Source organism: Falco rusticolus, chromosome 9, assembly GCF_015220075.1.
Source record: "Falco rusticolus isolate bFalRus1 chromosome 9, bFalRus1.pri, whole genome shotgun sequence".
NCBI lineage: Eukaryota > Metazoa > Chordata > Aves > Falconiformes > Falconidae > Falco > Falco rusticolus.
In genome coordinates, this window is record NC_051195.1 from 28,903,120 (window position 1) to 28,927,471 (window position 24,352).

At 58.5% G+C, this 24,352-nt stretch overlaps 1 protein-coding gene across 2 annotated transcripts in view; it reads left to right on the forward strand.

Annotated features, from left to right (window-relative positions):
* Nucleotides 1-24,352, forward strand: part of SLIT1 (slit guidance ligand 1) — a 65,262-nt gene that overhangs the window by 30,748 nt on the left and 10,162 nt on the right. The window contains exons 5-22 of one of the 2 annotated variants that reach the window (XM_037400879.1): nucleotides 16,381-16,452; nucleotides 16,580-16,651; nucleotides 17,059-17,130; nucleotides 17,427-17,590; nucleotides 17,978-18,125; nucleotides 18,634-18,705; nucleotides 18,966-19,037; nucleotides 19,150-19,221; nucleotides 19,345-19,488; nucleotides 19,622-19,785; nucleotides 19,901-19,924; nucleotides 20,423-20,567; nucleotides 20,707-20,781; nucleotides 20,996-21,139; nucleotides 21,441-21,584; nucleotides 21,711-21,877; nucleotides 22,981-23,113; nucleotides 24,207-24,275. In XM_037400879.1, coding sequence (XP_037256776.1) covers nucleotides 16,381-16,452; nucleotides 16,580-16,651; nucleotides 17,059-17,130; nucleotides 17,427-17,590; nucleotides 17,978-18,125; nucleotides 18,634-18,705; nucleotides 18,966-19,037; nucleotides 19,150-19,221; nucleotides 19,345-19,488; nucleotides 19,622-19,785; nucleotides 19,901-19,924; nucleotides 20,423-20,567; nucleotides 20,707-20,781; nucleotides 20,996-21,139; nucleotides 21,441-21,584; nucleotides 21,711-21,877; nucleotides 22,981-23,113; nucleotides 24,207-24,275 — 1,953 coding nt within the window. Of the gene's footprint in view, nucleotides 1-16,380; nucleotides 16,453-16,579; nucleotides 16,652-17,058; nucleotides 17,131-17,426; nucleotides 17,591-17,977; nucleotides 18,126-18,367; nucleotides 18,528-18,633; nucleotides 18,706-18,965; nucleotides 19,038-19,149; nucleotides 19,222-19,344; nucleotides 19,489-19,621; nucleotides 19,786-19,900; nucleotides 19,925-20,422; nucleotides 20,568-20,706; nucleotides 20,782-20,995; nucleotides 21,140-21,440; nucleotides 21,585-21,710; nucleotides 21,878-22,980; nucleotides 23,114-24,206; nucleotides 24,276-24,352 lie in introns of those variants that run through there. The other variant, XM_037400880.1, reaches the window with a different exon arrangement.

The following is a 24,352-nucleotide window of genomic DNA, read 5'->3' on the forward strand; positions in this document are numbered from 1 at the left end:
TGGCTTTATGGCCACTGATGCGCACTGTCCCTGTGTCCTAATTTGTCCCTGGAAAAGAGGGATGAGTCTGCTGAGTCCCTGGAAAGCAGGTGGCAGCCCTGGAAGGGGGTCTGTTCCCTGGCTTAGGGCTAGGAGCTGAACTCGGCGCATCCATCCCCTGAGCTATGGAGGCAAGAGCCTGTCCCGAAAAGCCCCTGACTCTGCCACCTCTGATGGGTCTCAGATTCAGCTGTGCTTTGCAAGAGTATGGGATGCCAGCGGGAGGGTGCAGATGGCTCAGGGAGATCTTGTCATCAGTGGCTTGGGCAGTCTGATTAAAATCAGGGTGCCTCTTTAAGCCCGTTCAGTGTCTGGCTTTGAGGTACTTAGACCCTCAATCCCACCATATTTTGCAGAGAGAACATTATCAGGAGAGCCAGGGAGTTAGCGTGCAGAGCTTGGCCCAATCTGGGGCTATACATCTGCATCCCTGGGCTGGGTGACAAGGCATTGGGGCACTGCACGCTCCCCAGGGACAGTGAGAGTCTGAGTCAAGCATGGCTGGGATGAGGCACCCTCCTTCCCTGCACAGAGTACTCCAGCAACACCACCCCTGCCCAGGAAGGGGCTGCCCAGACCTGCCGCGCACCATCATGTGTTGCTTTCCCCAAAACGTGTCCGAATCTGGTGTCCTAGACTCTAGGCATACAGGATGTCCCGTTATTTCTGAAGATGCAGAGTGCCTGGGAGGCAGAAGAGCTCCTGCCCCTGCACCCCATGGCTGGGGGCCACTCAGGCAGCACTGCTCCCCACCTCCTGCCCCATTCATGGCTCCCAGTAGTGGCTATGGGACTGGGAGGGTTCCCATGAGCCATTCACCTCAGTGGCTCCCTTACTGGGTCTCCCCGGGAAGGTGGAGGTGTGGGACGCTTGTGAGCACTGCTGGGGGGAGGCAGATGCCTCATGCTGTTCCTTGGCATTGACATGGCCACTGTCCCTTTCTGTCTGGCTTGAATGGTTTGGATATTGGTTTTAATTGCACACTGCAGTAGCAAAATTGTTCCTAGCCTCCAGTTTCTGTCTTTCTGCCCAACCTCCCTGGAGTAGTCCTTGGGTTGTGTGCCCAGGGAAGCATTTCTGGGTAGAGCATTGTGCTGGTCTTTTCATAAGCCCCAGAAGATGGGCTGGACTCCTGGAGGGGCTGTGTGTCACCCTTTACTGCTCCCGGAGGTGCTACTCTTCCAGGTGTGCTGGTGCAAGGGTGGGTGAAAAATGACACTGCTGAGGCAAAGGCTTGAAAGTGAGAATTAAGAAGTGATTAAGAGAGCACACGTGTGTGCAGGGTGTCTGCGTGTGCGCGGTGTGTCTGCACGCTGGTGGCTGTGTGGACGTGATGCAGTGGGCCATGGGTTGCAATGTGTGTGCTACAGTGTGTACAGGCATAACAGGAGATGCTCCCAAGTAGTGCTGCAGCGTGCAGAGAGCCCCTGGTCTGAGGGTGCTCCTGCGTCAGACAGCGTTACACCTGAGTACAAGCTGCAGCATGAGAGCTGTAGCAAGGAAGGGGCTTAGTATGGCTGCTCACTCCTGCTGCAGCAGAGCATCCCTGAGCAGGCAATTGATCCCACCATTAAAGGCTCTGGGAGCGTGAGCCCTCGTCTCCCTGCTCACCCTCCCGCTCCCTGACTTGCAGCATATACAGGCCAGGCCACTCTGATATCAACTTTGAAGTGTGAATTTCAAATGCTCCCTCTGTCCTCATCCCCTCTCTGGTGTCTGATGGGAGGTGTGGAGAGCGGCAGGAGCACCAGGCACATGAAACAACCTCGTTCAAAGCCTGGCACTGCAGCTCCCACTTGCAAGCCAAGTTAAGTTTGCAGGTAATTACCCAGTGGTGGTGTTCCCTGCCTTTGCTCCCAGCCTTTTCCCTTGCAAACTGCCTGCTCTTTGCATTGCTTTTAGGGGAAGAATCTAGCACCAGAGCAGATACGAGCTGCATCAGGCTGGGCTCCTGCCTGCAGGTTATGGTGAGGGATGCTGCAGCCCTCCTGTGCCCCATCCCATGGTCCCCACAGCTCCACCTCAATGCTGAATTGGCCTTACACCGAGCCGGTGTTGAAGATGAAGGCACAGGAGCTTTCCGTGCAGCGGGCAAAGCAAGGCAGTGGTGCTTTGGCGTCATTTAGAGCTGACACATGAGGGTGAGACCAAACCCAAGCCCTTCTCTCTCCAGGTGCTTTCTGGGTGGAGTGCAATGGGGATGGTTCATCTGGCGCTGGATCCCAGAGTGCTGCAGGATGCTCGCATGCTCAGCCGGAGCTGGGGCTGTGTGTGCGGGGGGAGGATCCAGCCCCTTCTGTGTGCGAGGCAGAGGCGAGACAGTGTGTGTGAACTTGACTTCACAAGGCATCAAATGTGCTGCAGTCGGGTGGAAATTGGCTCTTGGAGAGCCTTGATTCTGGCATGGAGCAGCTACCCGCTCCTGCTCCCCCCTCTGCGGGTGGATGGGCTGATAATATGAGGAAGGGCCTGCTCTCCTCCAAGCCGCAGTGCCTGGGATCTCATCTCTAGTCTCACCGACAATTTGCATTTATGTTTACTTAACTAAGCGGGAGCACTCTTAGATCCAACTGCCTTTGCTGGGGGGCTTGTGTGGCTCATGGGGTAGTGGGACCGGCAGAGGCATTTCTGGGCTGCCTCCTTTGTGCTACAGGAATTTTAAACCCTCAGAAAAAAAACCTTTTTGCCAGAAGAATGGGCCCTTCTCCCAATTTACTTGAAAAGATGTCCCAGATTTCTGCCCAGCCAGGACCTTGCATTATTTCCAGTCAGGATTTCAGTGGGGGAGACAGCTAATTTGCAGTATTTTACATACATATTGTCAGAAATGCTTTTAAATCCCTATAATACTTAATTAGGAGGCAGATTTTGGTGTCTTAGGCGGGAACAGGGCTGTCTAATTATTTATTGCTGATTTCATACCTGTAAAGGTAATTAAGTAACAGCTGGAGGCAAGCTCCTGTGCATGCACCCGCCCCATTTTGGAGCTGCTCTGGGATGCAGTGGGGTTGATGCTAGTAGTCTGGCCTTGGAGCACATGTACCTGTTCAGGGCTGCTGCTGGGCTTTACACCTCTGTGGGATGAGGGACAGCCATTCCCCATGGCAGGGTCCATGCCCAGCTCACGGTCCCAGCTGGACCACGGTCAGGTCTCCAGCCACCTCCCTCAGGGCTCAGACACCTTCCTGGGCTTGTGACATGCTTGTCTTCCAAACATGGTATTTCTGATCTCAAAACTGAGCTGCGATCTGACAAAATATGAATCATCCAAGAGATGTAAGAGCGGGCAGAGTCCCAGGCAGACTGGGTGTATTTTTAGCCCACGTGTTGGAATTTGACTGTTTCTTAGGGAAAAAAAGAGGTTTTCAGATCTGAGTGCCTAGCTCTGGCCATGCTGGGAGCCTTGCTGCTGGCTCCATGTTGCATCGCCCGACTTGAAAATCAAGGTTTATGGCAATGTGGGAAGGAGGACAGGGGCCAGGCTGTGCTGCACAGCCCCTGCTCACCTCTCCCATTGCAGAGAACTGCACCGGGTATCTGAGCCCTGCCCTGTGCCCAGTGTCGGGGCCTGAGGGGTGCTGGCATGGGCACATGCGTGCAGCCAGGGGTTGGCTGCTTATCCTTCTGCTCTCCCAGGCCAGCAGCCGTGGCTTGGAGTAGCAAACCCTGGAGCTGGTCACGGCTGGGGCACTCCCAGGAGCATGGGTGTCTCTGGGAGCACCAGCACCTAAAGCTGCACCTGTAGCCCGGCTAGGCTGCCATGTCCTTGAACACATGCCAGCAACAGGTGACACATATCCCTCCCTGGTCTCCCCCAAGGTGGTCCCTGCTGCATCCCATGGCGGGGTCCCAGCCTGCAACGTCCCTGCTGTAGGATGGGGCTCCCCAGCCACCCACCTCCCTCTGAGGGGGCTGATATCTGTCTAGCTGCACCGATGTGGGTCTCTCCTCCTCTGTGGGGTTTGCAGCCAGGACCCCACTGTTCAGGAGATTTCATCCCCACTTTAATCTTGGCGGCTGGAAGCTGGGGAGCTGATAATGATGAAGGAGTGTAAATGTCAGCAGGAAACCGGCTTCAATCAGAACTGTTAAAAATAAACCTGCCAGGCCTGCTCTGGCAGAGGTAATCAGCCTCAGCGGCTCCTCTCCCCAGGTCCTAGAGCACGAGCCACAGCCATGCCAAGCGGTGCCAGGCCACCCGAGCAGCCACACTGGAGGCTGGCTGCAACGTTGGCAGATCCAGCCCTGGCCAGCGGCAACCTTGGAGCTGGGAGGAGTGACCCCCTGAGACAGCTGGGGTGCAGGGTCCCATCCCCTCTGTGGCCGCACCCTGGCTCTCCCCTTAGCAGGAATCCCCACTGCAATGCCAACTGGCCTCGAGCTAAGTTTTAAATGGAAGAGCATCGCGTGGGAGAGGGGCGCGGAGATAAGCTGCCTCTGGCGTGCGTATTTCTTCTTAGGGATCCACATGAGCTGCGTGCTTTGGTGTAGCATGGGCAGCGGCAGTGGGATGCTCAGCCTTCCTGAAAACACCTGTGACTGTAGCTGCTTCCTGGGAAACGCACAGCCTCCCCTTCCCAGCTCAGCTGGGCTGTGGCAGGAGATGTGGACTTGCAGGTATTCAGGCATGTCTGCAAGGCACAGGGAGCCACAGGCTCTTGGAGCCACAGAGCTGGTGTCCCCATCTGAAGTGAGATGTTTGGAGCAGAGGCAGGAGGTGTATTGTTAACCTCGGAGATAATTAACCTTGGGGCACCTTGCAAAGGGATGTGGGGCTGCTCCATCACTTGAGCTTTAATATGGAGGCTGAAGGTCTCTGCATGAGGCCCCCCCAGGCTTGGCACCAGGGCTCCCTGGTCTGTGCCTTGCAGTCAGGTGCTGCTGCCAGGCTCGCTGCTCCTCCGAGGCTCCATCCATGCATGGATCAGGGAAAAGCAGGAGGAGCACCCAGATGTGCCTCTGGCAACTCATTTCTGCCTCCCCGAAACAAGGAGGAGCTGTTGATCTCCAGTACAGGCAAGGTCCGTGGGCAGCTGAGTTTTATGACTGGGGTTGGGGGGTGCTGGGGGTGTGTGGTGATGCTGCAGCTGTACTAGCTGCGTGCAGGCAGAGACTGCCCCAGACTCCACGTGTAGCCAGGGACTCTTCAAAGAGCTGCTCTCTGAAGGGAAGCCCTGTGGGCTGGGGTGAAGCTCCCTGTCCCCTGTAGCATGGCTGTGACTGAGTGCTGCTCTTCCAAACCCCTTTTGGGAACGACATTACTGGGGCAGGGGCAGCCCCAGCTTGGGCCCAACCTTGTGGCAAGGCTTTGCTGGCCTGCCAGCAGTCTTTATCCTACTTTGGTATGTGCCACATGGGATGGAGTTTCTTTATTAGCCTGTTGGGTTTTCTTGCTGTGAGCCCCTGTTCTTGGTTCCCATGCTTGGGCACTCTCACAGCCTTGCATTTGCTCTGCCCTGTTTCCCACCCTCCTTTCCTGTTGGACTCTTCTATCAGGGCTGTTTCCTACCAGCCCTGTGTAAAATCACATCTCTTTTTCCAGCTCGTGGGCTGGATTTGAGATTTCCCATTGACTCCATCCTGGCTGCCACTGGGGGCTGATGCTTTTCACCCTGTGATGCATCTCCTGCCTTGCATCCCACCACTGGCTCTGTGGTCACTCCCAGGTGCTTTCAGGAATCCGGGCTATGAGATGCAGCCACTGCTGGGGCAAGAGTTTTGCCCATCTTAGTGCCAGTGCTGAGCACGAGGAGCATGGAGGACCCTTGATCATGCCAGGGCATCTTGCCAAGTAACTCCAACTGGGTCCTGCAAGGTTCAGTATTGCTTTCAGATCATCTTCCAGGTCAGAGGGAGCTTGCTTTAGCCCTGCCCAAGGTTAGGACCGGGGTTTAGAGTTGCTATCCCAGAACCTGCAAAGCTGAGGAGCAGCATCACATATCTACAGCATCGTTCCTTGGCTCACCAGCCTGCACCAGATCTGGGACAGCCGGGATGCAATTCTCAGCTTGGCTCAGGCTCATTCACACCTCGGAGGAATCCAGAAGGGCCGGCCGGGCTGGCTTCACACTTATTAGCAATTAAAAGCCTCAGAGCCTGGGAGTCAATTAGCTCTGAGCTCAGCAGTGCCGCAGACCCAGGGGATGAGCCTGCTAACGAGAGCTGCAGCCAGCTCCCCACAGGGCTCGGGGCTGGCTCACCAGAAATGCTATTTGCTTTTTCATTTACACCTTGGATGAGTGTTGCTGCATGGAGTTCAGGGTATCTCCCTGCGTGTGAGCTGCCAGGCAGGGAGCACACGCTCACATGCTGGAGGCTTCCCAGCGCTCAGGACTGGAGCCTGGCACCTCTCCTAGCATGGTACAGCGCTGTCACCCAGCAGGTCCCTCTGTGCGTGGGGTCATGGTGGGGTGAGGGGGATTGACCTTGTCCTAACCATCATGCGGCTGCACGGGAGGGTCTTGCTGTGGCACGCTGCTGTCTGCCAGAGGTAGACCCACTTGTGGTTCTGCAAATCCCCACTGCCACTTTCAGCTTGCTCTGCCCCAAGCTCTGGAGCTGCTGGGCTGCAGTACCCTGATTTGCCAGTCGTCCTGGGACCTGCTGGATCTGTGAGCACTGGAGTGCTCTGCTGTGGGCAGCGGTTTCCCTCTGCAACCAACTCAGTGCTGGAAATCAGCCAGGTGATGCAAATGTGAAGCAGGTAGGTGCACAGGCTGGAGGGTAGCGTGAGAGCTGGAAACAAAATGCATTTTGGTGGGGGGTTTTGCAGGGATTTTCTGCTACTAGAGGATGAGGCAGAAGCAAAAACATGAAAGGAGGAAGGAGAACAAGCTTGCTGAACACCAGGGCAGAGGGGACTGGGGGGTGATGAAAAGCAGGGATGGAGACAAGCAGGAGGCCAAAGGGCTGCAGGCTGGGTGCCCCAGTTTCCAGTGGCAGTGGGATACAGAGGCTGTGAGCCAGGCAGGTGCAGTTTTAATACCCAGCGTCCAGCCAGATGCTTGCTGGAGAGGACAAGCCCTCATCCAGCAGTCAGTGGGAGCCATGAGGGACGTGTCAGCCACACAGCAGGTCCCTTTGCAGACAGTGGCAGGTTGGCTGCTCCTGAGCGTGTGCTGCAGGGCACCGCCTGCCCACCTTGTCCTCTGCCAAACCGTGGGGTGCTGGGCACAGTGGGTGCTGTGGCTGTCTTAAAGCATTTTGGGATGATGGACAGCTGCTGGTGATGCCTTGGCCTCACATTGGCTCCCCTTCCTGCAGATAATGAGGTTGCAGGAACAAAGGGACAGTGTGGGGAGGGGGCTGTGACCAGCGTGCAGGGTTTGCAGCTTGTTATTTTACTTGTGTTTCCATTAAAGCGTCTGCTTTTAAGTTGTTTCAATCTCTGTAGAGACTGTAAGGTGGGTGGCAGATGCTTTATTCCCCCTCCCTCCCACCTTCCTCTCTTTTCCTTGGCCAGCTCCCGTTGTTCCCATAGCATCCCCCTTCCCGCAGAGGCTGTGTCCCGCAGCTCTGGCTTTGCAGCATAGCCCACGCAGGAGCCGCTCCTTGCTGGAGCTGGACTGGAGCCACCACACAGGTGCTGCCCTGTGCAGAGAGCTGCTCGGCAAAGGCCAGCCCGTGCAAATGCCTTCCCTGTGCACATCATTCCACTCACAACGGACGCCACATGTCCCTGACTTACCCTGTGCCCAAACACAGGGCCGCTGGTGTCGCCCAGCGTGTGTGCACTCACCCACGCACCTCGGCATCCCCAATGCACACCCTCAGCATAAGCAGGCACTGTGATGGCACTGCTGGGTGATACCAGCTGTTGTCAGTTGCTGGTGCTCCAGTAAGGACAGCAGCCTGGGTCATGGCGTAGGTCAGCAGCGTCCCTTTGAAGCCACCGAGATTTATGTGTGCCCTGAAATGTTTTGCTAAATCAGCACCACCACGCTGGGGCTGGGACTCTTCTTGCTAACTGTTGCCATGAGCATATGTTGCATTTTACACATGATCTACTTGGCTGTCCAAGCAACAAACCTCTCCAGCTTTAATGTTTTGGGAAGCATCTGCATCTCCTGGGAGGGAAGGGGCTGGGGCCAAAGCCTGGGGTCAGCACAGCGCTTTGGTAAGCCTTTCCTGGCAGGGGAGCAGTGTGAAGCTTTGTTCCCTGGTCTGGCAGTGTTCATTTTTGCTCTTTGCTGTGTGTATGTGGTGGACAGGCAGAATTTGTTGGTTGAGCTCATGTCGCTGAGGTCTATGGTGTGAGGCACTCAGCACATCATGATGCCTAGCAGTGTGCTGCCTTGCTGCAGCAAAGGATTGTTTTGTCCTTATATATATATATGTGGGCTTGGCAAGGATGAGCTTTGATCCATTGCTTTCACTAGTGCTGAGATAATAAGAAATGCTTGTGCGAAAAACTCAGGTGGGAATAGGGACACTGTCTTAAGGGAAGTGATTGTTTATTGTTGCTTGGATCTCAGTGGATGTGACCTGGTGTATCATCCTGCCTGTCAAGAGGTGCTGAGGACCCTGGTCCCTTCAGGAGCACCATCCCACAGCCAGGAATTACATCACCCCCTCCATAGGTGGTATGTAAGCAGGTGATGGACACAACAGGTATATGGCCCTTGTGCAAGGGAGGGGTCCCCCAGGACCAGGCAGCCTGTGTGACTCAGAGCACAGGGACCCTGCAACTGCAGGTGGGGACGTGAGCCCCGCTTTCCAGCTGGCTGGGGTAGAGGCACACATGAAAGCGCATTTAGAGGCCAAACTCCTCATGTCACCCAGGAGCAATGAGCCCTGCACAGGGCACGAGAGGCCGGTGGTGGCTTTCAGGCTGCTGTGGTGGCTAGAAGGATACCTGGATCTCCTCATCTCTAGGGCTGCTGTAGGGACATCTCCCTGCCTTTGCACAGCACTTCACTGTGCCACAGAGATGTCTCCTGTGCTGAATATAGGTTGCTGCCACCATCCTTGTCCCCTCTGGCTGTACCATCCCTGTTTTGTGCACCCCTGTCCTCAGTGCCCATCAAGGCTGTCTGGGTTGGGAGGCAGTTTCTGTGGCTGCAGGTTGCGGTCTCCCCCAGCATGCTGTGGGCTGCGGCACCCGGAGCCAGGAAGATAATGAGATCTTAATAGTCCAATTATATCCCATCGATTTACTCAGCACGTAATTGTTGGTGGCTGGGGCTGCCTGATGAAGCGCTCGCTCCGGCTGCCAGCGGGGAGGGCTGTGCTGTACCGCCCAGCCTGCGATGCTCTTTGCAGCAACCAGCTGTTCACCCTTGAACCACTGCAGGAGCAGCCCCCCCCGACTTGCTGTACCCCCTTATCAAGAGGGGCAGGGACGAGAGTGGCAGGCAGAGAATGGAGCGGGGACCCTGGCACCCTGCCCTGGCTGGGCAGGGGGTGCTGACATCGGGCTGACCCCAGGCTGACATCCCCGGTGGGTGACGGTCCTTGCCAGCTGAGCAGCAGCTGAGCCATCGGCCGTGGCTGGCAGCCTGCACTGGGCAGTGTGGTGACTACCAGAGGTTTGCCCAGCTGGTCTGGCAGCAGAAGCCAGCTCCCGAGCATCCACCTGCAGGTACTCCTTGCGACAGCATGGCATTGCAGGTGCATGTCTGCGCTTCTATTCATTTCCCTTTTGAGCTGATTGTGGCTGGAAGTCCCATGGACTAACCACACCTGATTTGAAGGAGTCATTTTTAGCTGTGATTTTAAGCCTGCCTTTGTGATTGCGCTGGTCATCCCTTGCTCTGGTGTCGTGAAAAGCAGTGAATAATGTTCCTTTTCCCCCTCACTGTGCTGCTTTGGACCCTGTTCCATCCCGTCCCTTTTCTCTTTCTGGCTCCTTCCAAGGTGCCACTTCCAGAGACCCCACCATCACTTTCCTGAGTGTCAGGGTCTCATGCTGAGCCCACCATGCTGCACTCTGGTTTGTTTGCATCCGTGCAAACCCACCTTGTCTTGCGCAAACACCATCAGCCCTGGGGGCTGTGGTCACAGTGGGTAGCAGACAGCAGCAGGCAGCATGCAGGCTCCCAGTGACCTTGGGGATGGTGGAGTGACGCAGAGGTGCAGGAGGTGGGAGGTCTGCCTCATCCCCCTTGGCCAGGATGGAGTGTGCTGGCAGCTGGGCCAATGGAGCCCATTAAAAATCAAACAGCCTGACATAATGCTGGGGGCACGCCACGGGAGCCTGAACTTGAGATGGAGCTGCAGGACCCCACTCAAGCCAGTGCTGGGGATGGGGACAGGTAACATGGCAGACAAAATCCTGCCTCATTACCCCAGCATCCTACTGATGCAGCAGTGGGGCAGCTGCCCCCAACCTGTGGCAAGCAGCTTCCCTTCAGGACCACCCCTCCTTGGGCGCTGGGTCCTTGCATCACTGTGGACTTGTGTCCATCACCTCAAGTGGATCATACAGCTGGGACACGTGGGTGATGCTTGTTTCCTCCAGCACGGGGCTGTGGGTGCTGACGCTGCACAAACAGTGGGTGCAGCTGCTCCTCCCCTGCACTGAGAAACACCAGCACAAAACCCTGGGGGGGACTGTGGGCTGTTGACCACTAATGTGAGTGCTCATTAGTGTATCAATCTTGGGTAATGCGGGAGTCTTTCTGTCCCTTTGCCATTGTCACCTATCAAGCAGTGGAGGTGGTGTGTGAACAGCCGTCAGCTCTGCCCATCCCTCTGCCCTGGGCAGCTGTGCTGGGACAACCCCTACGTGTGGGCTGCTTAATAGCTGCTGGTGCTGTGGTCCTTGCTGGTTAGTCCCTGGCTGGCCCTTTTGCTTCGGGAAGTGCTGGCTGCACCCTGGCACAGCCTCCTCTGGCACAGCGTCAGTGAGGCTGCGATCCAGGGAGCAGCTATCCCAGCCTGAAACAACGGTGCTGCCCAGGGCTGCGTGGCTTTGGTTGCAAGGGCACTGCCTTGCCTGCTTGAGACTCGGTGGACGGTTGCTGTGGCTGAGCTGGTACCTGCAGCAGCTGGTCCTAGCGCGGGTGGAGAGTTGCTGCTGAGGGAGGCACCCGGCCTCTGAGCGGGACCTGCCATGCATTTTCAATGTGGGAGCAGCGGCCTGGCAGCAGCTGGGGGCTCAATGCCTTTGATCTGTCCTAGTGACTGGGAGGGGGTCCGGCAGACCTCCAGGTGCTAAGGAGTTTGCAGCATGGAAACCGGGTAGGAAACTAATTAAAAGGTGGGAGCAACCCCCTGTGCTTCACCCGCCGGCACCCGGTGCTGGGCACGCAGATGCTGCTGGGTGGAAAGCCACTGGCCTGCCACTGTGTGCTGCAGCAGCCCTCGCTGGCGCGGCTGGGACACCACATGGGCTGCAGCTTTCGCCTGGACGAGGTGCCCTGATGGCTGCCGACGCTGGGTGAGACGTCCCTGCGCAGCGAGAGCAGAGCCAGCCCCGGCAGGTGCTGCCAAGCTGGCCGCCTGGCAAGGGGCGCGCTGTGCCGGAGGGCTGCCAGGCCGCCCCAGCGCTCTTGGCAGGCGGTGGGGGACTTGGGGATGCGGGGCCAGCAACACTGGGAAGCAATTACCTCCCCGCTGTGTCCGGCCCTAATCCCCTCACACGGCGTGTGAGGAGCCGGCTCGCCAAACAAGGCTCAATCAGGTTAAAGTGTGAAGTCAGGATTAGCCGAAAGAATGAGAGCGTGGTAATAGCCCCGGCCTCCCTGCCCGGCCGCCGCAGCCCGCCGTGGCCCCCTCCCTCCGGCCGCCCGCCGGCCCGCCGGGCTCTTGCCGGGGAGATTAAGGCTGCCGGGGTTTGTTTGCCTGAGTGGGCTCCCCACTGGGAAGCCATGTCGAACAGTTTTGCTCGGTCGCCCCGCTAAGCGCTGGGCAGGGCGGCGTGCTGGGGGGTTGGCTCCCGCTGCCGAGCCCCTGCCAGCCCAAGGGAGCCGAGCCCCCGCGCCTGGCTCCTGGCCGAGGCTCCCCAGGGCCGGTGGCGCTGGGGCAAGGGCTGCTGGCTGCCAGCAGAGCCAGCACCGGGGGCACCTCCAGACTCGCCACAGATATAGAAACGCAGAATCGTAGAATCATTTAGGCTGGTAAAGACCTTTAAGATCATCGAGTCCAACCATTAACCTGGGACTGCCAAGCTCACCACTAAAACATGTCGCTAAGCTCCACGTCTATGTGTTTTTAAACACCTCCAGGGATGATGATTCCACCACCTCCGTGGGCAGCCTGTTCCAGTGCTTCACCACCCTTTCCATGAAGAAGTTTTTGTTACTATCCAATCTAAACCTCCCCTGGTGCAGCTTGAGGCCGTTTCCTCTTGTGCCGTCACTTGTTATCTGGGAGAAGAGACCGACCCCCCCCTGCCTGCAGCCCCTGTCAGGCAGCTGTAGAGAGCGATAAGGTCCCCCCTGAGTCTCCTTTTCTCCAGGCTAAAGAGCCCCAGATCCCTCAGCCACTCCTCACAGGACTTGTGCTCCAGACCCTTCACTTCATTGCCCTCCTCTGGACACGCTTCAGCGTCTCGATGTCTGTCTTGTAGAGGGGGACAATCACTGCCCTAGTGCTGCTGGCCACACTGTTTAGGATACAGGCCAGGATGCTGTTGGCCGCCTTGGCCATCTGGTCATGGTGCTGGCTTACATTCAGTTGGTTGTCAGCCAGCTCGCCCACGTCCTTTTCTGCCCAGCAACTTCCCAGCCACCCTTCCCCCAGCTTGTAGTGGGGTTGTTGTGACCCAGGTGTGGGACCCAACAACGATCATGCACACAGTGGGGCAGGGTAGCAAGGTATAAGATCGGAGCAGGGACGTCTCCAAAATCCCAATCCCTAACCACTGCCATCCACCACACTGCCTAGCCAGGGAGGGAATTGTGTGGACATAGCCCAGTCATCAGGCTTTTAGGGGACATGGAAGGAAAGTGGGTGCCTTCCTTCTCCCCGTTGCTCAGCTGTGGGCTGGAGCTGGCTGCTGCTAATTAACAGGCAACTGCTGGGTTGGAAACCTCTGTGGGAGGTGAGCCTGGGGACAAAAGGGGTCTGGGATGCGGCTGGGCCAAGAAGCAATGGAAATGCAGAGGGTTCCTGGGAGCAAGTGGGGGTTCTGCTTTGCAGACAGGCTGCTGAGAGCTTCCCGTTTGGGCATGCATGCCACCACGGAGGGTCTGCCCAAGCACAGATGTCTATCCTCTGGTACTTGCAGGGTGGAAGCTGTGTGTTTCCCCCATCATCTGCTCACCCCTTGTCATCCTTCCCCCTTTGCACCCCCAGGACTACCAGAGCCCTCTGTACCCTGGGCCGTGCAGGGAGAAACTCCAGCGGCTGCGTTCCCACAGCACAGGGATGGGAGGACATGGCACTGTGGATGGGCCAGCTGCTTGGGCATCCCCTGGCTTCAATAACCAGGAACCCCTAAACTTGGAGCTTTAGGAAAATACCTGGAAGTGAAACTAGAAAAGGCAGAAAGGACGGTTGTGACAACAGGGCAGGGGCTGCTTGCTTTCCCCTTCCTCTTTCTGTGCCTGTCCGCCGGCTGGTTCCCAGCAGGGCTGTCAGACCTGTCAGTGCTTGCGATCACCACTGCAAGCTGGCATGCCACATGCGATGGCAGTGACATGCTTGTATTTGGCGGGGTGCGAGGTGGCACCGGCGCAGCCGCCGAGGGTGCCGTAAGCCACGCGGTGGAGCGAGGAGAAGCCGTGCCATCTGCTGTTTCTTCGGCGCCAAAGTGTAAAGCAAACATAGCTGGGAGCTATGAAACACCAGGAGGGAAGGGGCCGTGCCTTGTTCCAACGCCGGGCCTGAGGATCCCGCAGGCAAAGCATGTGTTTGTCCTGGTGCCGTCAGCTGTGTAACTGTGCCGGCAATGTAAGCCCAGCACCAGGGCCTTGCTGAAACCCTCGCATCCAGCGTCTGTCCCTCTTGGCTTCAGTACCCCAAATGGCAGCACTTCATTGGTGACTGTCATGAAAAGCTGTGAAGGGGAGAAGCCTTGCAAAGTCAGTTGCAACCTTCTAGCAGTGTTTCCTTCACGAGCTGTAAGTGAGCAGCTTGCAGACAGACGCCTGGATTTACTCCCCGGGTGCGCTGGGACTCCCATGTGCTGTGAGCGGAGAAACACGAGCAAAGTTCCATGGGGGAAGCAAAAAAGCTGCGGGCAGGGTCTGCCTGGGCAGGCATCGCCAGAGCTGGAGCGGGGGGTGCAGAGCACTGAGGCATGGCGGGCGCTCCCATGCTTGGCCCTGCTGTGACCAGTTTAATGTTGGAGGACAGGCAGCTGCTGGGGGGAGTGCGATGCATTGGATGCATTGCTAGCAAGAGCAGTGAACTTCATTTGGGGGTTTCTGGAGGGTTTTCTAGGGCATTCTGTCTTCTAGGAGCCCAAAGGGAAAAGGGGATTTGGGGCAATGCTGCGTTTTTCTGAAAGGTCAGTGCAATTCCTGGGGGTCCCCGGGCTCATTGTGTCCCCAGCAGAGGATGGGGAGAAGGTGTCTGCATCTGAAGGGGTGCTGGGGTGTCAGAGCTTGTGGCAGGTGTCAGCTCCTTCCCCTTTGGAGAGTGCGAGGTGACCCTGATCCCTTCAGGGCGGCTCGTCCCAGAGCCCTGTGGGGGGCCGGGGCAGGCTGGGCCGGGCCGTGCGGAGCAGGCAGCGCAGGCGGAGCAGGCGGAGCAGGCAGCGCAGGCGGAGCAGGCAGCGCAGGCAGCGCAGGCGGAGCAGGCGGAGCAGGCAGCGCAGGCGGAGCAGGCAGCGCAGGCGGAGCAGGCAGCGCAGGCAGCGCAGGAGCGCAGCAGCCCGGGCCGGGCAGCCTGGCAGTGCCGCCGCGCGGGTAGCGGTGAAACTGCGCCGCCTGCGCGCCCGGCTGCTCGCAGGGGAGCTGGGCCCTTCCAGGGCCGGCATCTCCCTTCCCCTGCCCCAGCAAGGGTGCTTTGCCGGCTGCCTTTGGTTCCTCAGGAGCGACCCAGACGGATGCACCAGCTCCCCTGCTCCCTGCACGCTGCGTGGGGCATCACTCCAGTGCCCTACGGCAGCTCTGTGGTGGCTGGGCATCCCGCTGGAGCGCTGGGGGAGCCCACTGTCCCTGGGTTTTCCTTCTCCTCCTGCAGCTGTGCCAGAGATGCTGGTGCTTCCCTCTGGGAACATTCCCCATTGCAGCAGTGAAGCTTTTGGCCAAGGTGAAGTCCCAATCTGGAGATCTCTAGGTCTCTTGCAAGCAGCTTGTGGGTTATGCCGAGCCTGTTTTCTGGGGGAAATGAGGGCCCAGGGAGCAGCGTGGATGCTGTGCCTCCATCCTGACCCAGCCCAACTGCTCTGGGATATCAGTAGTGAACAGGCTCCGTTATGTGGAAGCATAGCTGGTAAGCAATGAGTGCGAAATGCTGGCACCCAGGGACACCCCAAACCACCTCTTTGGGTGGGGATGGGGGTGTCTGCGTGACCTGTGTAATGCTGGGGAGTGCTTAATCAGTGCAGGATGCCCTGGTCTTGCTCCTCATTCCCCCAGGGACTTGCTGCATAGGACAAATGCCACATCATGCCTCAGTTTCCCTGTGCCAGGAGGGAGCTGTGGACATGTTCTCCTGCCCCGTGGGTGGCTGGAGCAGGGCTGCACTGGCATGGGGCTGGGAGCAGGCAATGCAGGAGCCTGCCAAGCTCAGAGGAACTCCTGGCCCTTGGGGTGGGAGAGGGAATAGCTGCATGGGAGCCGTGGGGCACAGATACAATAGGCAGGTCCCCCCAGGGATGGAGTGAGCTGAGCCAGTCCACTCAGACCCTACTTGCAGTGAGATTTTTGGCTATCATGGTCATTCAAAGCCAGCCCAGGTATGGTGGAGGATCTGACCTGCTGCAAGCCCTGCAACACAGAACTGGCACTGGCCTAGCATGCCCCAGCGTTGCAGAGCAGGTGATTACACAGACGGTGCTGTATAGTGATGAAGTAATTAATGACCCGCTTATTTGTGCCCTCTAAAGTGCAGGGCAGGCTCCATGGGAATGCCTGCCGGAGCCCTGGAGCCGCTAAGTGTAATTACCAGTTAATCAGCAGGGACCTGTAATTAGAGCAGTCAGAGGGTATTTAAGTACGGAGGATTTTCCCAGAGCTTTGCCCTGCTGTTCTGCTTATTAGAGCTGGGGACAGTAGTGCCCGGGGAACCCCAGCCACTTGCAGCCACCATGGATGGAGCCAGACTTGCCTTGGGACAGCCAGCAGGCCAGTGGGAAACTGAGGACCTGAAGCCAAATTACAGTTTCCCAGAGCCCCTGAGGGATCACTGGGTGCTGGGGCATGCCCCTGCCTGTGGATGCCCTGGTCCCATGGGGCACAGTGCTTTGCAGGCGCTGCTAATTTTCCTTCCTGCCTCTTTCTTGTGCAGGGACCTGAGCGAGAACTTCATCCAGGCCATCCCCAGGAAAGCTTTCCGCGGGGCCACTGACCTCAAGAATCTGTGAGTCCCGGCAGGGATGGGAATGAGGGAGTCTGGGGTCAGGTTCTGTGGCAGGAGGCATCAGGAGCCACCGGTCACTCTCTGCTTGGGCTGTCCCAGCAATGCTCCCTCTGTCTTTCTCCTGCAGGCAACTGGACAAGAACCAGATCAGCTGTATTGAGGATGGGGCTTTCCGTGCCCTGCGGGGGCTGGAGGTCCTGTAAGTGGCCAGGGGCCAGCTGGAGCCTCCATCCTGCAAGCCCCATGAGGGCTGAGGGTGTCCTTGGGTGCTCCCTGTGGCACTGTAGGGACATCCCCAGTGTGCCATCTCTCCCTGGCCCCGAGGAGGGACTGAATAGGGGTCTGGTGCCACAGCTGTAGAGCTGTGCTCCAGGGCCTGATCCTGCCCCAGGGGTCCACCTGGTTGCAGCTGGCTGTGGAGGGGAGAAGCCTGGAAAAGGCAGCAGGTCCTGCCCAGGGGTTCGGGCTGTCCCCATCTCTCACCTCTCCATCCATGCACTCTGTGCCGGGGGGTGGGTGGGTGCTGTTGCCCCCAGGAGTTCGGTGCTCTCACACTCCCATTTCTGGCCTGGCTGCCCTGACTTTCCTCCCTCTGCCTTCCTGCAGGACCCTGAATAACAACAATATCACTTCCATCCCTGTGTCCAGCTTCAACCACATGCCCAAGCTGCGGACATTGTGAGTCCTGGGGCTGTGGGGGTGGTAGGGGCCCCCTAGGCTGGAGTGGGCTGTCCCCAGCTCTGCTGCCAGTGCCAGCGGCCCAGCAGTGCTAGGACAGCACTGTGGGGAGGGGATGGAGGGGACACCCTTGCAGAGCATCCCTAAGCACTGCCAAGCTGGTGGCCTCGCAACCAGCACAGATGCTCTCAGGCTCCTCCGTGTCCCCCTGTGTATGTCCCCAGCCTTTGGGATGAGCTAGCAGTGGAGTAGGCAGGAGCCATCCTCTGGCCACTGACTGCCCCATCCACCCACAGCCGCCTGCACTCCAACCACCTCTTCTGCGACTGCCACCTGGCCTGGCTCTCGCAGTGGCTGCGCCAGCGCCCCACCATTGGGCTCTTCACCCAGTGTGCTGGCCCAGCCCAGCTCCGCGGCCTCAACGTGGCTGAGATCCAGAAGAATGAGTTCAGCTGCTCCGGTGAGGGAAACAGGGGAGGTGATGGGAGCCAGGGCAGGGCCAGGGGTTGGGGTGACAAAGCTTGTCCCACCAGTGCAGCCCACCTCCGCTCCCTGCCATGTGCCTCAGCTCAGAGCCTGGATGCATGCTGTGGGCTTGGCTCAGGTCAGCACTGTCCCTGGTGTGGGGACACCACCACTCTATCAGTGTGACAAAGAGTGCATCAGTCTGCCCTTGGAGCTGTGTGCCTTTTGCACAGGGTTGGGGCACACAGGACCTTGTGCATCCACTCAAGGGTGCCACGAGCTGTCCCAGCACGCTGGGCTGCCACCAGGGTCCTTGGGGTGCTGCCACCCACCTGCCTGGCCCAGCTCTTTGCAGTTGCCATGGTGGCTGCTTTCCTGGCAGGACAAATGGACCCGTCACGTGCCCAGCTCTGCAGCCTGTCCTCTGGCTCCTGCCCAGCCATGTGCACTTGCAGCAACGGCATCGTGGACTGTCGGGGCAAAGGGCTGACGGCCATCCCTGCCAACCTGCCTGAGACCATGACAGAGATGTGAGTACAGCCCCACATTGTCACTGCCAGGCTGTGGGTGGCTCAAGGCAGTGGGGCATGGGGGCAAGCCCCACAGGTCAGCCACCCCACGGGGCAGCAGGCTTCCTTGCTCTTCTACCATACCGCCCAGATTTAGCTCTGGATTTAGCTGCATTAAAAATGCAAATAGAGAAATAATCGCCTTAAGGGAATCCAATTATGGTGCAAAGCCCCTGCTGGGACAGTGCACAAAGCACATGGGAGGCAGCAGGTGCCCCCAGACCCAGGGTGCTGGTGGGGAGGAGGTGGTCCCCCCAGCCCAGCCAGCATGGTATCCCCACCCATGGCACCCCTCCCTGATGAAGAGAGCCCCAACCGCAGGCTGCAGGTTGTCCCTGGGTTGAATGGTGCCACTCCAGTGAGGTAATTTACAGTAAGCTTGGGGGTGTTGCAGACCCCCAGCCCTGTCAAAGGTATGCTGGGGCTCAGCCAGGCCTACATTCCTCATCTCTCCCACTTCTCTTTGCAGACGTCTGGAGCTCAACGGCATCAAGTCCATCCCCCCAGGTGCCTTCTCCCCCTACAAGAAGCTGCGAAGGATGTAAGTGTGCAGCTTCTACCTGCTCACCCTGAATCCCAGCACCCTTTACCCTGCTGGCCACTGCTATGAGCCTGCAGCCCCGCACTTAGACAGTCATGGGGCACTTGCCATGACATGGGTGCCCCACATGGCAGCACTGGGGTGGGGTCTTGAATACCCCCAGCTCTGGGTGCTGGGGGTGCTCCCCTGGCCCAGCAGGAGGATGAGGCTATGGGACGAGAGAAAAAGGGACCAGGCTACCTTCTCGCTTTGGGTTTCAGAGACCTGAGCAACAACCAGATCTCAGAGATCGCTCCTGATGCCTTCCAGGGGCTACGCTCGCTGAACTCCCTGTAAGTGCCCACACTGGCATGTGTGGGGTGGTGTGGGGTGGATGCTGTGGTCCCGGAACCGTGCCCCACACTGCTCCCCCCCATCTCTCTCACACCAGCCTTTCTCTCCCAGGGTGCTGTACGGCAACAAGATCACGGACCTCCCCAAGGGTGTCTTTGGGGGACTTTTCGCCCTGCAGCTGCTGTAAGGCACCAGTGGCTGGGTAGAATGCGCTGCAGGGACACCGGGAAGCAGGGCTGTGGTGTCCTCAGCGCCCATGGTGCATTGAACAGGGTCCCCAGGCTCACCTCCCTCCCTCCCTGCCAGGCTCCTCAATGCCAACAAGATCAACTGCGTGCGGGCGGATGCCTTCCAGGACCTGCAGAACCTCTCGCTGCTCTCGCTGTACGACAACAAGATCCAAACCCTGGCCAAAGGCACCTTCACCTCCCTGCGGGCCATCCAGACCCTGTGAGTGCCCACACCAGCTCTGGTGCCTGGGTGGGTGGGCAGCTGGAGGGAAACATCTCAGTGGGTAGCCAGGGCTAGAGTTGGTGGTCACCTGTTGCCCCTGCCAGTGTGTCACCCACTGTCCCTGGCACAGACACCTGGCCCAGAACCCTTTCATCTGCGACTGCAACCTGAAGTGGCTGGCAGACTTCCTCCGCGCCAACCCCATCGAGACCAGCGGCGCCCGCTGTGCCAGCCCCCGGCGCCTGGCCAACAAGCGCATCGGCCAGATCAAGAGCAAGAAGTTTCGCTGCTCAGGTGAGAGCTGTTCCCATCCCCATCATGGGTGCCCTGTGGCACAGCTGTCCTCAGCCCTGCCCCAGCCTGGTGTCCATACTCTCGGAGTGCTGATGTGGGTTTTTTTTCCCCACAGCCAAAGAGCAGTATTTCATCCCAGGTAAGAGGAGGAGCTGGATGCATGTGTGCATGGGTGTGTGCATGGTACCCTTTTGTACAGGCTGCCGGGGGGGTGGTCGTGCCAGAGCCCTGTGGTCTGGCACAGCAGGACCACACTGCATTTCCCGTCATTTCTGGTTGCTGAGTTCCCAGGTGCTGCAGTAACAGAAGCACTGGGTACCAGGATGTGTTGCGGCATCTCCCATCATGCCACTATTAGGATGGGCACAGAGGCACCCCCAGGGTCCAGCTCTGGTTGCAGGAGGGGAGAGGTGGTGGACGGCACAGTGCCCCTTCTACCAAGGGCAAATATCCCTTCAGATAAGATGCTTTGGGCATGGAGAGGAGAAATATGTGTGCAGTGGCTGGGATGAGGGGAGCTGGGGAAGAGACCGAGACCAGCTGGGGGTTTGGGAGGACCAGAGGAGGGGAGGGCAGGTGCAGCCCCCTGTGCCTCTGCCCACGGGAGCCCACCCACGCTGCCCTTGCTGGCACACAGGGACGGAGGATTACCAGCTGAACAGTGAGTGCAACAGCGACGTGATCTGCCCCCCAAAGTGCCGCTGTGAATCCAGTGTGGTTGAGTGCTCCAACCTGAAGCTCACCAAGATCCCAGAGCGTATCCCACAGTCCACAGCGGAGCTGTAAGAGCCTCCTCCTTCCCACCCTGCTTTCTTTCCTGCAGCTGGAACATCACCAGTGCTCAGGTTTGGCTCAGGGTTTAGTCTGTACCAGGCCCTTTGCAGCCACCTCCTGAGCTCTTTTTCCTGCTGCCCACCCCAGGCGCCTGAACAACAATGAAATCTCCATTCTGGAGGCCACTGGTATCTTCAAGAAACTCCCACATCTGAAGAAAATGTGAGTATCAGGCACGCGCAACCCTTCAGGAGTGCCTGGGGGCTGGGATCCTGATGCCAGGGCAGCCTGGGATGTGAAATGGGGGGCACGTCCCAACTTGAGGGTCCCTCAAGGGACTGGACAGCACAGGGTGCTCAGTGGGACCTGGGGAGGCAGAGTTCAGGATGAGGTTGGGGCAGAGCCCTCATCCCAGCCTGCTTTCCCCTCTCTGCAGCAACCTCAGCAACAACAAGGTGTCAGAGATCGAGGATGGGGCATTTGAAGGGGCATCATCTGTCAGCGAGCTGCATCTCACTGTCAATCAGCTGGAGTCTGTGCGGAGTGGCATGTTCAGGGGCCTGGATGGGCTGAGAACCCTGTAAGTCCCCACATCCGCTGTGGGCACAGGAATGGGAATGTCCCTGCTCCTTCCTTCCCTGCCCTGTCTGCGAACCTGGGCTGGTGCTGTGTGCATCACTGCAGGACCAGCTTGGGAGTGCCTTATCTATCTGCTGGCTGTATCCAGAGTTGTGGGGGTATTTTTTTGCTGCTCAGAGACTAGCCTGGGCTCATCCTGCTGCCTGGCAGCAAGGTCGGCACCACCTGGGCACTGCCAAGGTGGGTTTCCCCTGTGGCACCTGCCTGGGTTGTTAGGTGCCCTCCTCCCCTTCCCTCCACAGGATGCTAAGGAACAACCGCATCAGCTGCATCCACAACGACAGCTTCACGGGGCTGCGCAACGTCCGCCTCCTCTCCCTGTATGACAACCAGATCAGCACCATTGCACCAGGTGCCTTCGACACGCTGCAGTCACTCTCGACGCTGTACGTCTTGGGCCCTCGGGGGATGCTCCCAGTCTGTCCCCATCCCATCATGGCAGGGGGCTGCAGGAAGGTTCCCTTGTTGGGCGGCTGCTCAGGCGATACCCTTGGGCTCCCTCCCATGCGCAGGAACCTGCTTGCCAACCCCTTCAACTGCAACTGCCAGCTGGCCTGGCTGGGGGACTGGCTGCGCAAGAGGAAGATCGTGACAGGGAACCCACGCTGCCAAAACCCTGACTTCCTCCGGCAGATCCCTCTCCAGGATGTAGCTTTCCCTGACTTCAGGTGTGAGGAAGGTAACTCATGGGCCCCACAGTGCTGGGAGTGAGGGGGGACCAGACAGCTCCTCCTGGGCTGGCACCATGCTCCCTGTCCCAGCACCATCCCTGCTCCTGGGATGTTTGGCAGTGCCCTGCTACAAGCCGGTATCTCAGGGGGTTGCTCAGCCCATTAATGCCCTACTCTAACGATGCACGAGTTTCCCTTCCTGGTACCCAGCCCTTAGAACTGCACTGAAATTCCCACAAACTGCTCTGAAGCCAGGAGAGGAGCTGGTACCCACTGCACTGCGTGGCCCTTGTGTGTAGGCAGGTCTGTGCTAGCAAACGCTGTGCCCCCCGTGCTGGCAGGATCAGATGTATAGGCAGAGCCCACCCAGGATTCATCCTGCTTCTTCTCTCCTTCCCTTCTCAGGCCTGCACACGTGCCGGAGCTGGGCAGATGGAGTAGGCAGGGAGCGTGTGTGTTGAGAGAAAAGCCTTTTTTAAAAAATCTTTTTAATTTAGAACAGCTTTTGAGCCCTCTGGAAAATATTTACAAACAAATCATCGTTTCTTCTGCTTTCCCTCCTCCACCACGTCAAAGACTGAAGGGTTGCATCCTGCGCCTTTCCTAATGGTGTGAGATAACATACGGTTGTCCCAGGGACGCCTCTCCTGTAGGAGCCCAGTACAGTGGCAGGGAACGGGGAAGCAATGCCATCTCCTCCGGCTGCTTAGCACAGGCACCGCTCCCTCTAGCCTGTGTCTGGGAGATGGTTGAAGGAGGTTATTTCAGAAGGATTGGCAGGGCTGAGCCCTTTCTTCTGCACCCTCCTCTCTGCTGTCCCTGGGACTGCATTTTTGCTTGAAAATGGTGAAAATCAAAGCAGCCTTGAGCTGACTGGTTGCATCCATCCTGGCGGGGCAGGCAGTTTCTGGGTGCAGGAATGATTCCTGCATTGCTGACTCTGTCGGGCTGAGGCTACTGCCTGCAAGCAGGTTGCCTGCAGTGCCCTGCTTTCGGGGCGAGGGGAGATGGTCAGCATGGGAGGGGAGCAGTCCTAGGCACTGCATCCAGCCTCATGCAGTGCCCAAGGGCTGGGACCCAGTGAATTTGTGGCTCTCTGTGCCTGATGCAGGTCAGGAGGAGACCAGCTGCATCCCCCGACCCCAGTGCCCGCAGGAGTGCACCTGCCTCGACACTGTTGTCCGCTGCAGCAACAAGCACCTCAAGGCCCTGCCCAAGGGGATCCCCAAGAACGTCACGGAGCTGTGAGTGGTGGGCAAATGCCCGGATTCTCCTGACCACCAGCAACTTTGCAGCCCTGGGTGAGGGGTCTCCGCTGTGGGGTTGCGGATGTTGGGGCAGAGATGCTCCCTCCCAGACCCCCATCCTGGCCCAGTAGTGGGGGCAGAACCCCCACCTAGCCAAGGGACCTCGTCCAGCCCTGACCCCAGCAAGGGGCTCCACAAGAGCCTCTCTGCCAACTCAGCACTACCGAGGGTGCTGTGCAAGAGGTGTTGTCACCACAGCTGCATCCCTGCTCTTTGGCCCTTGCAAGGGGGCAACGTAGGACAACCACCCCCTGCAGCTGTGGTCCCCGTGCAGCCCAGGGCGCTGCGGTTCCCAGCAGCCTGCCATCAGCAACAGGGATGGGGCCACCCTGCCTCTGCCAGCTCCCGGGCCCCTTTCTGCCATGACCTCTCACCATGCTGCAGGGATGCTTTAGGCAGCCCCAGCTCCAAGCACACGGGCAACAGAATGTGGTTTGCGTGGGGTCAGCCACCCGTCACTGTGGGTGTCAGGGAGATACCCACGCAGCCATGCTGGGTCTGAATGTGTGGGCACCGTGATGCCCATTGCTGCAAAAGGGGCTCTGCACTCGTCTGGGATGGGGAAGGCAGCAGTCCTGTGTGCAGGGGGTGTAAACACTGGTTGTGCACATACATATGTATACCACCCCCTCACACCCCTGCGCTGTCTCGCACACCCCTCCCCTCTCTGCATCCTCCGCTCTCTCTCACACATGCCTTGGGAACAAATGGTTACAGCCACCCACGCTCACATTGGATGTGTAAACGCAGCACATGGCTGGCTGTGCTCGCACACGCAGGCTGCTGGGAGACTGCCTCTGGGACCTACATGCAGAGCCCCCGGGTGTGCTAATGTGCTCACACGCTAGCTCCCCTGCCAGCCCAGGGGTCCCTTGAGAGCCCCATGGGCCCCGGGTGCAGGGGGGGAGGTGATGCTGGAGATGCTTCTTGCAGCTTGAAGTCCATGGGGATGCACGGGAGAAACAGGAGGGCAGAGAGAGGGACTTCCTGCTTCTCAGCCAGCCCGAGACGCTTTTGTTCTCCCTTGCAGCTACCTGGATGGAAACCAGTTCACTCAGGTCCCGGGGCAGCTCTCCACCTTCAAGTACCTGCAGCTTGTGTAAGTAGCCAGGAGCAGGAGCCCAGGCAGCTGGTCCCACTGCTGGGACCTGTGTGGGTGAGGACAGGGGCTGTCCC